This window comes from Nylanderia fulva, unplaced genomic scaffold (genome assembly GCF_048542155.1).
Source record: "Nylanderia fulva isolate GAGA-0341 unplaced genomic scaffold, ASM4854215v1 Scaffold68, whole genome shotgun sequence".
Taxonomy (NCBI): domain Eukaryota; kingdom Metazoa; phylum Arthropoda; class Insecta; order Hymenoptera; family Formicidae; genus Nylanderia; species Nylanderia fulva.
The window spans coordinates 355,392-369,275 of NW_028190786.1; the positions used below are offsets into that span (position 1 = coordinate 355,392).

Genomic DNA, 13,884 nt, shown 5'->3' on the forward strand with positions numbered 1-13,884 from the left:
ACTGTAATTTTCTCTTTACCTTTTCATTACAAAAGTTTTATGATAATTGAGAATAACACATCTATTTAACCATCGTATTATGTTTTAAAACAATATATTTGTTTCATTCTTTAAATCTTTAATACAAAATATTTTTTCAAATTCTTATAAAAGTTTCAGTTTATTTTTTTCAATATTATTGTTTCTAATAAATTACACAGTTATTCTTAATGCCTTAAAAATTTAAATTTTGAAATTTAATTTAATCTTGTAGTTAAATTGGTGACTTACATATCTCTGATAATATATTTTCTTGACTTTTTACTATTTTCTATAATTATCTTATTAAGTTCGCATAGAAAATACTTATTTATAATTTAAGAATATTTTCACTATGTGAATTTATTTTTCTTTATCTTCTCGTATATGTACTTTCCTCTTTAATGGACATAAAAGAAAATCGCAAACCATAATTTATATACACGTATTTTATTCATTTACACATTCTGGTCTTATTTTATTAATCTCATTCTAATGTACTAAAAAATAATATTGTGAAAGAAAAGTTAATATTTTTGCAAAATATACATATATTTAGGAAGTCATAAAAGAATTTTTTTTAGAAGATTTAAAATAATCATACATATAAAATTATACATATAAATAAATAACAAATATATAAAACACTATAAATATATAAAATATTATTTTAAATATTTATATATTTATTCTATATTATTAGGTGTTTAATATAAATTTGTGTATTATTGCTGCATTTGTTGATATACATATATTATGCTATATTTATTGCATTCACAACAATTCAAATAAATGCATTAAATTTTTCATTTAAACTCTCATTCGAACAAATCGTTAAAAAACTTCAACTGGTCGGTCAGTTTATAAGAACGGATCTTTAACTTATTTTCAACATATTCATATTCTATGGATGGCATATGTTCTTTCGCAAATACACGTATCTGAAATAAACATTATTTTAATTTTGAATTTTTCATTAAACAAAAATTTTGTAAAAATATGTATAAAAGAAAATATAAAATTTACCTCGGTAAGTAGTTTACCGGTATAAACATTATTAATAAGTACGTTTAATGTCGTTGCCATACTGACTGGACTGTAAAAAAAATAGTATATACTATACATATGTATAGATGTATAATAAAAACATATATTATAAACCTTCCGTATTATACGCAATATATGTATATTTGTAGAATGGAAATTGTTACCTCCTTCTGTAATTTATGTCATAAGACGGCAATATGTCTCTAAGTACTAAAGTGTTCTTAGCTTGTCTCGCAAGAGTGGAAAGAAACATATTAGTAATTAAACAATTAATTTTATCTTTGTCTTTTTGTGTAAGCATCTTATAATCATTCTCTTTTAACAGGTCCTGTTTAAATTCCGGTAGTACAGTCCACAGATATAAAACGATAATGTTAGGATTCTCAGAACAACCAAGGTATTTCAACATTTTATAATTGGAAGTTTCCTTGTATATATTAGATGCCATAGAATATACAGCGGACCACATACTAACGTTTGCTGTCTTTAAACCATTACAAAATGTCCATTCCTCCCATCCAGGCAAAATTCTGCAACAAACAAAAAATTAATTTCTGGTTTTTGATGACATCGATATTTAACATATAACATCTTTATATTATAAAATATACAGAAAAATATTAATATATAAGCGAATATAAATATATAAAGTTATATAAAATATGTTCACAACACTGAAAAAATTATATTCTAAGCGCCAAAAGGATCTTCTTAATTTAAGAAAATTCTCTAAATTTTGATATATTTTTTCTGAAAATAAAAACAAATTAAGAATATCATCTTAAATTAAGAGAATTCTCTTGGTGCTTAGAATAAATTTTTTTCGGTAAAACTTTTCCTCACTTTTGTGCTTGCTTAATATACAGCAAATATAAATATATAAAGTTATATAAAATATGTTAACAACACTCAAAAAATTATATTCTAAGCGCAAAAAAGATCTTCTTAATTTAAAAAATTTCTCTAAATATTAATAAAATTTTTTCTGAAAATAAGAATAAATTAAGAATATCATCTTAAATTAAAAGATCTTTTTGGTACTTAAAATACAATTTTTTCGGTGAAACTTTTCCTCACTTTTGTATAATCTCTGTTCGTACGTATGAAAACAATAATAAGAAGAATAATGGATAAATAATTATAAAAATTATATTTTGTATTTTTATTTAAAAAAAAAATTTTTTTTTGCATTATTTTATTTTTTAACTTTATATTTTATGTTTTAATACTTTTATTTCTTATTCTTTTCAAATTTTTCAACTATTTTTACTGTGTCAACTATTATAATCAAATATAGTTAAGAAATATAGATAAATTATATATATACATATATATTTTTATATATATAATAATATTATACATATAAATTTTATATAAATAATTTACACAGAAAATAAGGAAAACGTTTATTCTCTTATTTCTTTAACATTTACTTCATTTTGAAAAATTGAAAGGATTTTTGTTGTTACTTTTATTTTATCTTTTTATTCCTTCTCATATACGTATATACATACAGGAATTACTGAATTAAATTAACAAGAATCGCGTATGTGTGTGACATATGTTATAGAGAATAATAATATGTATATACTTATATATTTGATTTTACATTATTTTCTACATATGAACTATATTACTAAAAGAATATCAAAAATATTTACATAGAAATAATTAATATTATAAAAAAACTTACTTGTTTAATGTTTGATTTTTTAAATACAATTCCAATTTTTTTTTGGCCATTGCTATGCACAAACTATTATTGTTAACACATCCCCATTTTGTAAGGTCCAGTTTTAAATACTTCTCAAAATCATCTTCGACAGGTCTCAGTTGTTGGGGTATACCCTCGTATCTATATAGATATGGATATATGTACTCTCTTTCATGATCTAACATGTTTTTTATTGTGAATGCTGCTCTCTACAGTTTAAAAAAATACATTTTTTATTTGATCATTAGATATTATACAAAGATAAATATAAAGTAAATAATACATGTGCAATAATATACATATTTTTTATTACCAAAATTATCATATATAAAATCATTTGAATTAATGATTAAAATAAACTCCGAATTAATAAATTCACGTGTATAACAAAAGTTTTGACTAATTCTTTTAATTCCGTTTAAAGCAAATTCAATATCGCTTATTCCTACACTTTTTACTATAAGCAATTTTAAAATTAGAATATGATATCCTAAATTATAATTTAAAAATTTGTTTTTTAACGAATGTTTATAAAAAAACAAAGGATTTGTAGAAAAACAAAATTTACAACACATAATCTCATTTAAAATGAATTTGTAAGATTTTGTTGCGATTAAAAGCTGGTAGAAAAATTCAATGATCTTTGCATTTGTTAGTATACAAAAATATGCAACGTAGATTTTTAAAGAAACTGTAAAAATAAATACTGCCGGTGTTTGCAGCGGGTTAAAAGAATATAAAGTTACTGATTTTATTAGAGACGCATTATTGATTCGAACGATTAGCATATTATTTAAACTGTCATATATATATAATTAGCACATAATTACATTTTTTTTAACAATCTACCATACAAATTTTTACGAATCATAATTATAATACAAAATTGTTTGTATATAATGATCTCTAATATTTCTAATTTTATCGCTACAATTTGTAATACCTGGAGTACAGTCCAAAGAAAATCCTTGTCATATACATTTATAATTGCAAAAAAGTTCGATAAGTATTCAAAAGCTTTGATCATAGGATACCATGCTATGTAATCTATCTCTCTTTTCGGCAAATAGCCCACAATATCCCAGAATATAGAAAAATTCAATTTTTTCTCCATCGCAAGATGAAATGCGTCATCGATAATTTGTGCTCGATTAAGAACATGTATCTTAATATAATTTTCAGAATTCAAATAATGTGCAATTCTTTGCCAATTCTCTGCATCATAATTGACGCGATAATATCCTATTATTCAACAAATAAATTTTATCGATTATTTGTTTTAATAAATATAATAAAATATTACACATAATTATTTTCTTCATTTGAAGCATATAAATACGTACTAAAAATTAAAATATATGTTCACACATTTATATTTTAATAATTAAAAAATAGAAATATTTTATCAATGTTATCAATTATAAAAAAATTTTTGGGATATTAATTTAAATATAAAGTTAAAGCTCCAATAAGATTAAGCAACGTACGTGGTGTTTGAAATTGTATAAATTTAATGGTAATATATAAAAAATATTTTAAAAGAATTTTATTATATGTAATGTATAAAATATAATTTCAATCTTTACATAAAATATTTTAAAATTTAAATATTTAATAAATATAAATATATTATATAACAAAAAAATAGAAACATTAAGGAAATGTTAACTCTGTCTGTTTTATCGGCAAATATTTGTTTTTATATAGTGAAAGGAAATAAGAAGATATAAGGATTTAATTATATTTTTTAAAAAAGATGTATTAATTGTTATAGTATAGTTATGATATTTACCAATTTGTTGTTTATTGACAATGACCCATTGATCTTCATTTTTAATGGGTATTTTTAACTCGGGATTTGACTCTGTCAAGTAATGCTCAATCGTTGGCAATTTTGTGTTGAAATCGATGTTCATTTCCGTAGTGTAGGTGATGGGTATAAAAAAAGTTGATTGATTGAGAAATTGTTTTTTGTCTATTGATATATTCACATAAGCTCCATTATAATCTCGTATCACATTTAGCACAGGACAGTATTTCTGTTCAGTCCAAACATTCATCATTTTTTTTATATCTATTTTATTCTCAATTGCTAATTTATCTATGGTAGTCTGCATAATATCCCATAAATTATCGGGAAGCCTCGAATTGAAGTAAATCAACCTGTTTTAACATTGTAGAAAATAAAACATATAATTGATTCAAATTCTGAAGATATAAAATCATAATGTAATTATGCAACATTATTCTTTAAAGTTCCAATTATGCATGTCAAAAATTTAAAAGACATGATACCATTTTGTCGATATTTTTAACGTAATATAATCAATCAAAGTAACAAATTTTCATATTTTATGTAAAACTGACAAAATGTTAAATTGAAATAATTAAAATTTATTTAAAAATGAGTTAATAATTCAAAAGCCAAATGTTAGCAGTAGCTTTAGTATCAAAGTAGAAGCAATCTATATAATTTAGTACCATTTTAGATGTTTTCCATACATCTTTAATTACAAATACAGTTTTAAAGTATTATTTCCGGTAACAATTTAATAACAACTCTAAAAAAATATTTTTTTCCAGTTAACAGAAATCAAAAAATTTATGTGAACTGTGAGTAATTGTCGCTATGATAAAGTATGATATAATAATACCATTTGACTAGTAAGGTGATAATTGATTCAACACAAAATATCAAATTTCTAATATTAATTAATCTTCCAACAGATGCGCCAAAAAGGAAACCGACACGTTTACATAAAAGAAATTACTTCTCAAATAAAACAAGTTTTAATTAACGACTAAGATTCTTTTCCTCTTTTTACCCAATTTTTTCATAATCTTATTAGAGGATGCTGACTCTTTTTGTTTTATCAACGTTAAAACGTAGAGTTGCATGGATTCTACACGTGAATCTTTTATTGATTATACACATTTTTAAAAAATCTTCATTTTCACTATTAAAGTAACATTAACAAACTGTGAATGATGTAATTTAACGTAAAAATGATATAATTTCACGTACAAAAAAAATTGTTTAAAAAGGCCAATACAAAAATGTAATTTTTTAACATTTTTTTGTTTTTTTAATCTGAAGTTATAGCGCTTCCCGCATATGTTAATATTTCATATTTAATACTTGTGAAAAAATTTTTTTAATCCGTATACCCAATAAAGAGATTTATTGTCAAATTCAACTTCACGTTTTATTGATAAAACAGAGTCAGCATTTTTTAAAATTAAATTAAGGAGATGCTGACTATGTCTATTTTACTGATTTTGAGTTCAAGGGCTTTTGTTTTTATTGGCTATATAGATTGAAAAATCCTTCTCCACAATTAAAGTACTTATAATAATAAACGGGGACTGTTGTGATTTTGCATAAAAAACAAAAGTTAAAAAATTACAGTTTTTTTATCAGTCTCTTGCATCACCTCACAACAATAATTATGTAATACAAAAGTTCTGCAGTTTATTTGTGCATAAAATATAGCGCTCCCAAGAGAAATGACATAAAAGAATAATACTGAAGTAATAAGAATAAGATTAAAAGTTTGTATCAAAAGATTCGTACTTGAATTAATTATGTATGTATATTTGCGTGCGAAATCGATATTGAGACATAAAACAGCAAAAATTAGTTGCAGGAGAGCAGGACGCTCTCTATTCATTATTATCAGTACTTTTATTGTGGAAAATTTTTAAATTTGTATATTCAATAAAAAGTGAACCTAATCTAACTTAAAGTCGGTAAAACAGAACTACAGCAACAGTAATATCTAAAATTATAAATTATAAATCAATTTTAGCTCAATTTAAAATAAGTTATTTTAAATATAGTCAAACAATAAAATTTCCTTGACGAAAAATCTATCGCGAATTATTCCAACCGAACAATATTTCATAAATAAACAAATTGTACAAATAAAATATATATCCCCGATAAATTTCTTAAATGATTAGATAAAAAAAATGGATCCATTAATTAATCGACGAAACGAAACATTGTCTAATATTTTCATTATAATAAAGTATTATACATATATTATAATGTGTCACTTACTTCGTGTCTAAAAATGTGTTGATATTCTCCCAAAACATATTGTCTGGTATTACGCTTGATAACATGTGCCATATAATGGGTCCTATTATAGTAATATAAATTATAAAATTATATATAAAAATATGTAAAATAAAATATATATATAAAAATTATATATACGTACATGTATATTAATAAATATATTAAAGAATACATATTAATTGAAATATATACGCATACTTAAATGTATAACTTTAAAATATAATTTTAAAATAAAAATTAAAATGAGAAGTTGCACTTCAATTTGAGTTTGAGCTTGACATATGTTCTTAAGGGATGTGATGACCGTCAACAGTATTTAAAATATCTATAAACGTAAATATGCAAATAATATTGATATTACGTCAGATTACGTTCAAAGTGTAGAGTTAAACACATATTTATGTTATCAATATTATTTGTTAAAGACTTTTTAAAGTATAATTATCGGCTGCTAAAATCTTTTGAATATTCAGAGTCATCATATATCGAGGTCAAGATGAACGGAAGTGCTTACCCTTATTTCATTTTTTATCAAATTTTTTCTTTTACAGCTTATTTAAATAATAAAAATAAATGTAAAATTAAAAATAATTAATTTTTTCTAGACATTTATAATTTGGAATTTTACTAATGTTTAATTATATTATATTTACATATATTTATATAAATAATTATATTTTTTTTTTAAATCATATTATATAATTTAGAGATATACATATACGTACCTCTAATATGTTGACGAACAGAAAGTGAATTAATTTTAAAGGTATTTTTAATATATCTTCCAAAAATCTCTCGAGGAAAGTGTATGTCCATATAACGATATTCATGCAAATCTTGAATTATGGACAAGTCCATTATTCGAGAACTTGGAAAGACCTAGATACAGAAAAGAAGGATTAATAATACACACTGATACATACAATTACTTGTTATTTCTAAATAAAACATTCATATTTTATGCAAGGTATTTGCAAACTATAATAAAAAATTTAAATATACTTGTTATCTACTCTATCTAATGTTTCTTTTTAAATTATTAAAATACTGCAAGAAATTAAAAAATAAAATATTTAATCTTTTTGAATATTTCTCTTATTTTCAACGAATAAAAGGGAGATAATTTCAAATTTTTTTATGTTATTACAATATCAACAGAAGATATTTTATAGTAGCTGTTACATTTCCGTAATAATAATAATAATTATATTTATTTATAATAAATTAATAATAATAATATAATAACCTTATCAATGATATATTCTTCGATAAACTTAATGAAACCTTCATTTAACCACCAGTGATTTAACCAAAAAGACGGATAAAAAAGGCTGCCGAACCATTGATATATTATATCACGAGTAATTAAGCGCATTGCTATACCTTTATACGCAGCAGAATATAATTTTTCATCGTAGGTAATATATGTTTCACTGAAAATTGTATATAAAAGGATTATGTATATCAATATCTTTTGTTATATAGAAGCATTTTTCACTTGCATTAAAACTAGAGATATGCATCTAAATTTTTGAAATAGATACATTTAAAATGGATTAAAATGTAAAAAGGTTATTTTGTATATTGCATTTCAAATACAAAAAAAAACAAGTTTTCAAAAATTACTTTACATTTACACTTAAATAATAACTTTATTTTGTATTTCAAATGTATTTTTTCGTATAAACTAAAAATTTAATCGAGATATATAATAATATATATGAAAAACAATCAAAATGTAATTAAAGAAGGAATTAAGCAAATGTAATCAATAAACATTTTCTGCAACTTCATATAACTCTATGCAATGTTTTATTTTTTGTTTATATTAAAAATATTTAAATTTATAAAAGTTTAAAGAGATTATAAAAGAAAGTTTAAATAGAAAGCACATGCAAAATTTTTTCAAATTTATAATAATTAAATAAAAAATAAGAATTTAAATTTAACAATTGCAAAATTGTTTATTTTGTTTAATTATTAATAATAAATAAATTAATTATATACGTGCAATATATAAATAGATTAATATTACACTTAAATAAATTAATATTACACCTTGATAATGAAAAATTTCATTTTTTGTAAACATGTATTATGTTAAGTTTATCAAATTATTTTATTTAACTTTATGTACCTATTATTTTTTCTTTTTAAAAATATAATAAGCAAATATTTTATTTTTACCATATTATTTCCTTGATGTGTTAAAATAAATCTTCTAATAAAGATTAATATAAAAAATATAGCTATTATGTTAATTAATAATAATATGTTTAATGATAGAAATATAATCATATGTGTTCAACATTAAAATTTGAAATTGTATATAACGATTCGTGTAATTATAAATTAATTTTTCGAATTTGTGAATAAATAAATATAATTATTACATGATAAATATAAATGTAATTATTTCATTATTTTGTTATAATAGCAACACATTTATTATTTATTGTAATTTAAATCACTTATAGAGAAATTACTTTAAGCACCAATGTATGCATATATTTCAGACTATTAAATTTTTTCTAAATGTTAAAATAATTTATGTATATAAATTTCCGAAAAATTATGTGTATATCTCTATTTCATTAAATTTCTCTTTAATTTCTAACAATAATCTCATAAAATGCATGTTTTAAACTTTTTTAGTTTTAAAAGCTAAAAACAAAATATGCTTTAATCAATTATAATTATAATTTTTAAATCTTAAATGTATTTATTACTTGTAAAGTAGCAATCCCCAAGTCTGCTCAATATTTCCCTCGAAATTCGGAATAACGATGTAATCCACTTTAGGGACTCTCCTGAAGATTTTCCAATTGTCTTCTAAATACTTGGTTATTTTTCCGAGAACACGTTGCGCAAATTTCATGTGTGGTACCAAATGCGATCTGCTCCACGTATTGATCTTTATTTTCGAAGAAGGAGCGAGATAAGTATCATATTCGATGGGATTTGAAGTTGTCATATTAGGCGACATCAGAATTAATGCCACATCGTAAATATATGTCGCAGGATACGTGTGAAAATGCGTAAGCATTACGTCATTAGATATAGATTGATTTTTTATCGGCATATTCGATAAAACTGTGTATCGCCTGTCATGTTCTACTGAGATGTTAAAGGTGACCAATTCAGATGTGTTAAAACATGGAAATAATGGTCGGTTTTTTGCAGGCTGGAACAACGTTGCGATAAACCTGAAACATTTTAATGACAAACTTTTAACAATTATTGGTACATACATATACTATATGAGTATATTGTGAGTATCGCATTTTTTAAAGTTTATATCTTTCAAACCAATGATTTTAATAAAAAATGATTCAAATAAAAGTTAAATTTGCTTCAAAGAGGACGTAAGATAGTAAGGAAGACTTGACCTTGGATAGTAGTTTGAAGGTCATCTTCAATTTTTTAAATAAAACATTATTTTTGTAACATATTCTTGTAGCTCATCTCAAGAGCTTTTCGAAACACTATAATACAATTTTTTGTTCTGAAGTACTTTTTGACTTATAAGATTCGAAATTAACAATTTTTTAACATAAAATGTAAAATATCTTGTAAAATACTCGATTTTCGGTAATCTTTTAGCTTAATAATATTATGCACGGACTAATAAGACCAATTAACTGATGCAAACAAATAATTGTTTGAAATGAACACCCTGTATATATACCTGTATATAATATCTAAATTTTAATACTTTATTATATACTCACTTTTTATTTTCTTTCTCGTTTGTGTACCATGTTTGCGAAAGTTCTTCCGTGTCAAAGTTTAAAAACTTAACAGATAGAGTATAATATCCGAATTCCAAGCTAATGTTAGGATACACTAATTCGATAAAATTAAGAACGACGTTATTCTTATTGTGGTTATATAAAAGCTTTGGTTTATACACTTTTTTATTGTCGTCCGCTATTAAATGTACTGTTGTTACATTTATACGTTTTGATGTAAGTAAAGTCATGTTTTGTGTTGGACCACGAATATAAACAGTAATATTAGATTCTCCATGAGACACGTAACCAGGCATCAGTGATATCTTCAATTTATAATGAAGTGATGCTATACCAATCAACTTGTGATCATTCAAACAAGAAACCATTGTCATTACGAAGATATATAATAAAATATTCAATGACAATTTTAAGAACATCGTGCTTATAGTCTCGTCTGCAGTCAGAGTATCTGCAAAAACAATTTCCTCGATAAGAGTGCGTGAAACAAAAAACAGAGCAGAGAACAATTTAAAATATATAATGTAAAATAATAACATATTATGTAAGAATATGAAATCCAAAATAATAATATGTATGGTAAATAAATGCAAAACGGGCGATTTTAGTGAAAAAATGAAAATATCTTTACATAAATTCTATTTTTAATTTCTTTATTACAATATATGTTTATAATAACGAAAATTAAATATTGTGTGTATCTAATCATTTAGTTTTCAAAAAATAAATTTCCTCAATATTAACACAATATTATCGACGTCCACTTTTTAATGACTTATATTAGGCAACTCAATTGTTTTTCAATCCATATTTGTAATTCACAATATGATTAAAAACACAATATGATGATTAACTTTTTTTCAATTTCCTACAATTATCTTCTAAAAACCGTTTTTAATATAAATATAAATAAATTTAATTATATGTGTATTAATATTAACGAAATAATAGAGAGAAAAAAAAACATATATTTCATTTTGCTAAACATTATCTGTATAATTAACTAAGTGATGATTGCAACATATTTACTTTTATATAACCAAATTATTAAAACTTGGTATAACTGTATAACTGTTTTTCGATAAAGTCTCTTTCATTCTAATTTTATGGAATGCTTGATTAATTTAATCTGTATTTTAAAACAACAGTCAATTATATTATACATATATAATTTAGAAACACTGGAATAATATTGGAAATAAAAAGATACAATAAAACTAGTAAATAAAAGTAGATTATAAATATAACTGATAAATGGAATACAAAAACAAAGAAAATGGTAATATATAGGTCCGGAACTGCGTTAATTTGATACAACTCCTTTTTTATGAAATTAAATATTAAATTGCTTCACATCCTAATTCAAAATTTAAAAAAAAAAGAGATGTTTTTTATAAATTTTGTAACATAAGTAATATAATTATAATATATATCAATTCTTTTTGTTTTTGGGTATTCAATTACTTCCCGAGCGATTGAAACGATTTATAAAATAAGAATCTGACAGATATATTATAAAGCCTTTATAAATATTTAATTCTGAAATACTGAAATATTAAGCATATAAAATATGTATAAAATAATGTCTTTTAATAACTGGGCTTCGTTTGTTGGAATTTATCATGCTTGTTATTAATATGTTGTTATCATCAGATTTCTATGTCATTTGTAAGTCATGTTCTTATACTCTAAGGAAACCGATAATAAACATGTTGATATTATCCTTATTTGAAATTTATGTCGATGTATATTTCATCAGCGAATTAAAACGTAATGCAAATTTTACTTTCACTCATCATTGTATAAACATTTTTAGATTTTTAGAATTGTAAACTGATATTTAATTTAACATATATGAGAAAATATTGTATCTATATATCTTTTTCGGAAAAAAATATATAAAACAAAATTTAATCTGTCTTTAATTTTTATTTCTTTTTTATTACGTATTGAAATTTTCAAAAATCAAACAATGTTACAATTTACAGGTAAATGGTTTCATGTTATATGAGATATACGAAAAAAAAGATAATAACCGCAATGAAAAAAGGAAAACATTTAACATTTTCTTAAACATTGAATAAAATATTATTATCAAATTGAGAACGCTAATATAGCAAGTTTTTCATTTATATTTATATGATTACATTTAAAATATAAATTTAAATGTGATATATTTGGATTTACTTTGGTCGATCTGTTTCTAGAATATATGTTTTATTACATATTTAATTTAATACATTAAAAAATATTTATTATAGAAATCAATTCGCGAAAAAATGAATCAAATAAAGCTTAATCTGTCTTTAATTTTTAATATATGGTATAATATAATAAAAAATTGATAATGCTCGTATAATTTACATTTAAATATATTTTATATATTTCAATATACTTATCTGCAATATGCAAATGAAAAATGAAGATAATAATTAAAAAACGTACAGAGACACATTTAAATGTTTGCTTTAACATTAAACAAAATATCTTTTATTGTTATAAATAGAAAACTCTAAGATTGCAAAATCTTTACTTATTTTTATATTATTATATTTCATAGAAATATCTGAATTTTTATATTTGACTTACATTATTTTATCTGTTTGTAGAATCACGAGCCGAATCACCTTAATCGAGAGTGTATCGCTTACTTGTGTTGTTACTTCTTCAAAGGACAGACGCGAACTGACGACGTTTGCGGAATGATAACATGTAAAATACATAAATCTCATGAAAATAGGTTTCCACAATTACACGTAACAATTCGTTTCATACGATCATTAGTAGATTAATAAACGTTAATATATAATTAAAATGTTTTTGTATAGAATTTTATATCTAAAACATACAAATAAATATATATGAAGAAATTTTATAAAAAAATTATGTTATATGCAAATTAAAAACGTATCTTTTATTTTTGTCTGATTTTTATATAGAATTATTTTTTTCGATCGCATGTTATTGGATGATGTATAAAATAGGTACATTATTTCACATTTTTTCCATTTTTCTATTGGATTTTTATTTTAATTGTAACGTAAGCAAAATCTAAATTTCTCTTCTAATGATATATAAAATCTATAATAAAAAATTTAATAAAATAAAAGAAATTGATATTGCTTTTATATGAAAAACAAAATTTAAATCCTTCTAGCTTTTTATATGAGAAACACTGTAATTTTCTCTTTACTTTTTCATTACAAAAGTTTTATGATAATTGAGAATAACACATCTATTTAACCATCATATTATGTTTTAAAACAATA

At 22.5% G+C, this 13,884-nt stretch overlaps 1 protein-coding gene across 1 annotated transcript; it reads right to left on the reverse strand.

Moving 5' to 3' along the window:
- Positions 1-221: 221 nt before the first annotated feature.
- LOC114934004 (aminopeptidase N-like) lies at positions 222-13,302 on the reverse strand. Its single transcript, XM_029306595.2, has 12 exons — positions 13,205-13,302; positions 10,595-11,066; positions 9,593-10,069; positions 8,110-8,296; positions 7,589-7,742; positions 6,843-6,924; positions 4,572-4,942; positions 3,723-4,021; positions 2,759-2,988; positions 1,230-1,595; positions 1,045-1,114; positions 222-959 (listed from the first exon to the last, which is right to left on the reverse strand). The coding sequence occupies exons 2-12, from the start codon at positions 11,032-11,034 to the stop codon at positions 837-839; spliced, it is 2,799 nt and encodes a 932-aa protein (XP_029162428.1). The 5' UTR covers positions 11,035-11,066; positions 13,205-13,302; the 3' UTR covers positions 222-836.
- Between the last annotated feature and the right edge of the window lie 582 nt (positions 13,303-13,884).

What these genes read in the sequence shown, in the direction of transcription:
- LOC114934004 (XM_029306595.2), bottom strand. Translation starts at nt 11,034, where the DNA reads ATGTTCTTAAAATTGTCATTGAATATTTTATTATATATCTTCGTAATG. An exon ending in TGGGGATTGCTACTTTACAA is followed by an intron (nt 8,297 to 9,592) that starts GTAATAAATACA and finishes TACAATTTTCAG; the next exon opens with TGAAACATATATTACCTACG. An exon ending in AAGAATATATCATTGATAAG is followed by an intron (nt 7,743 to 8,109) that starts GTTATTATATTA and finishes TTCTGTATCTAG; the next exon opens with GTCTTTCCAAGTTCTCGAAT.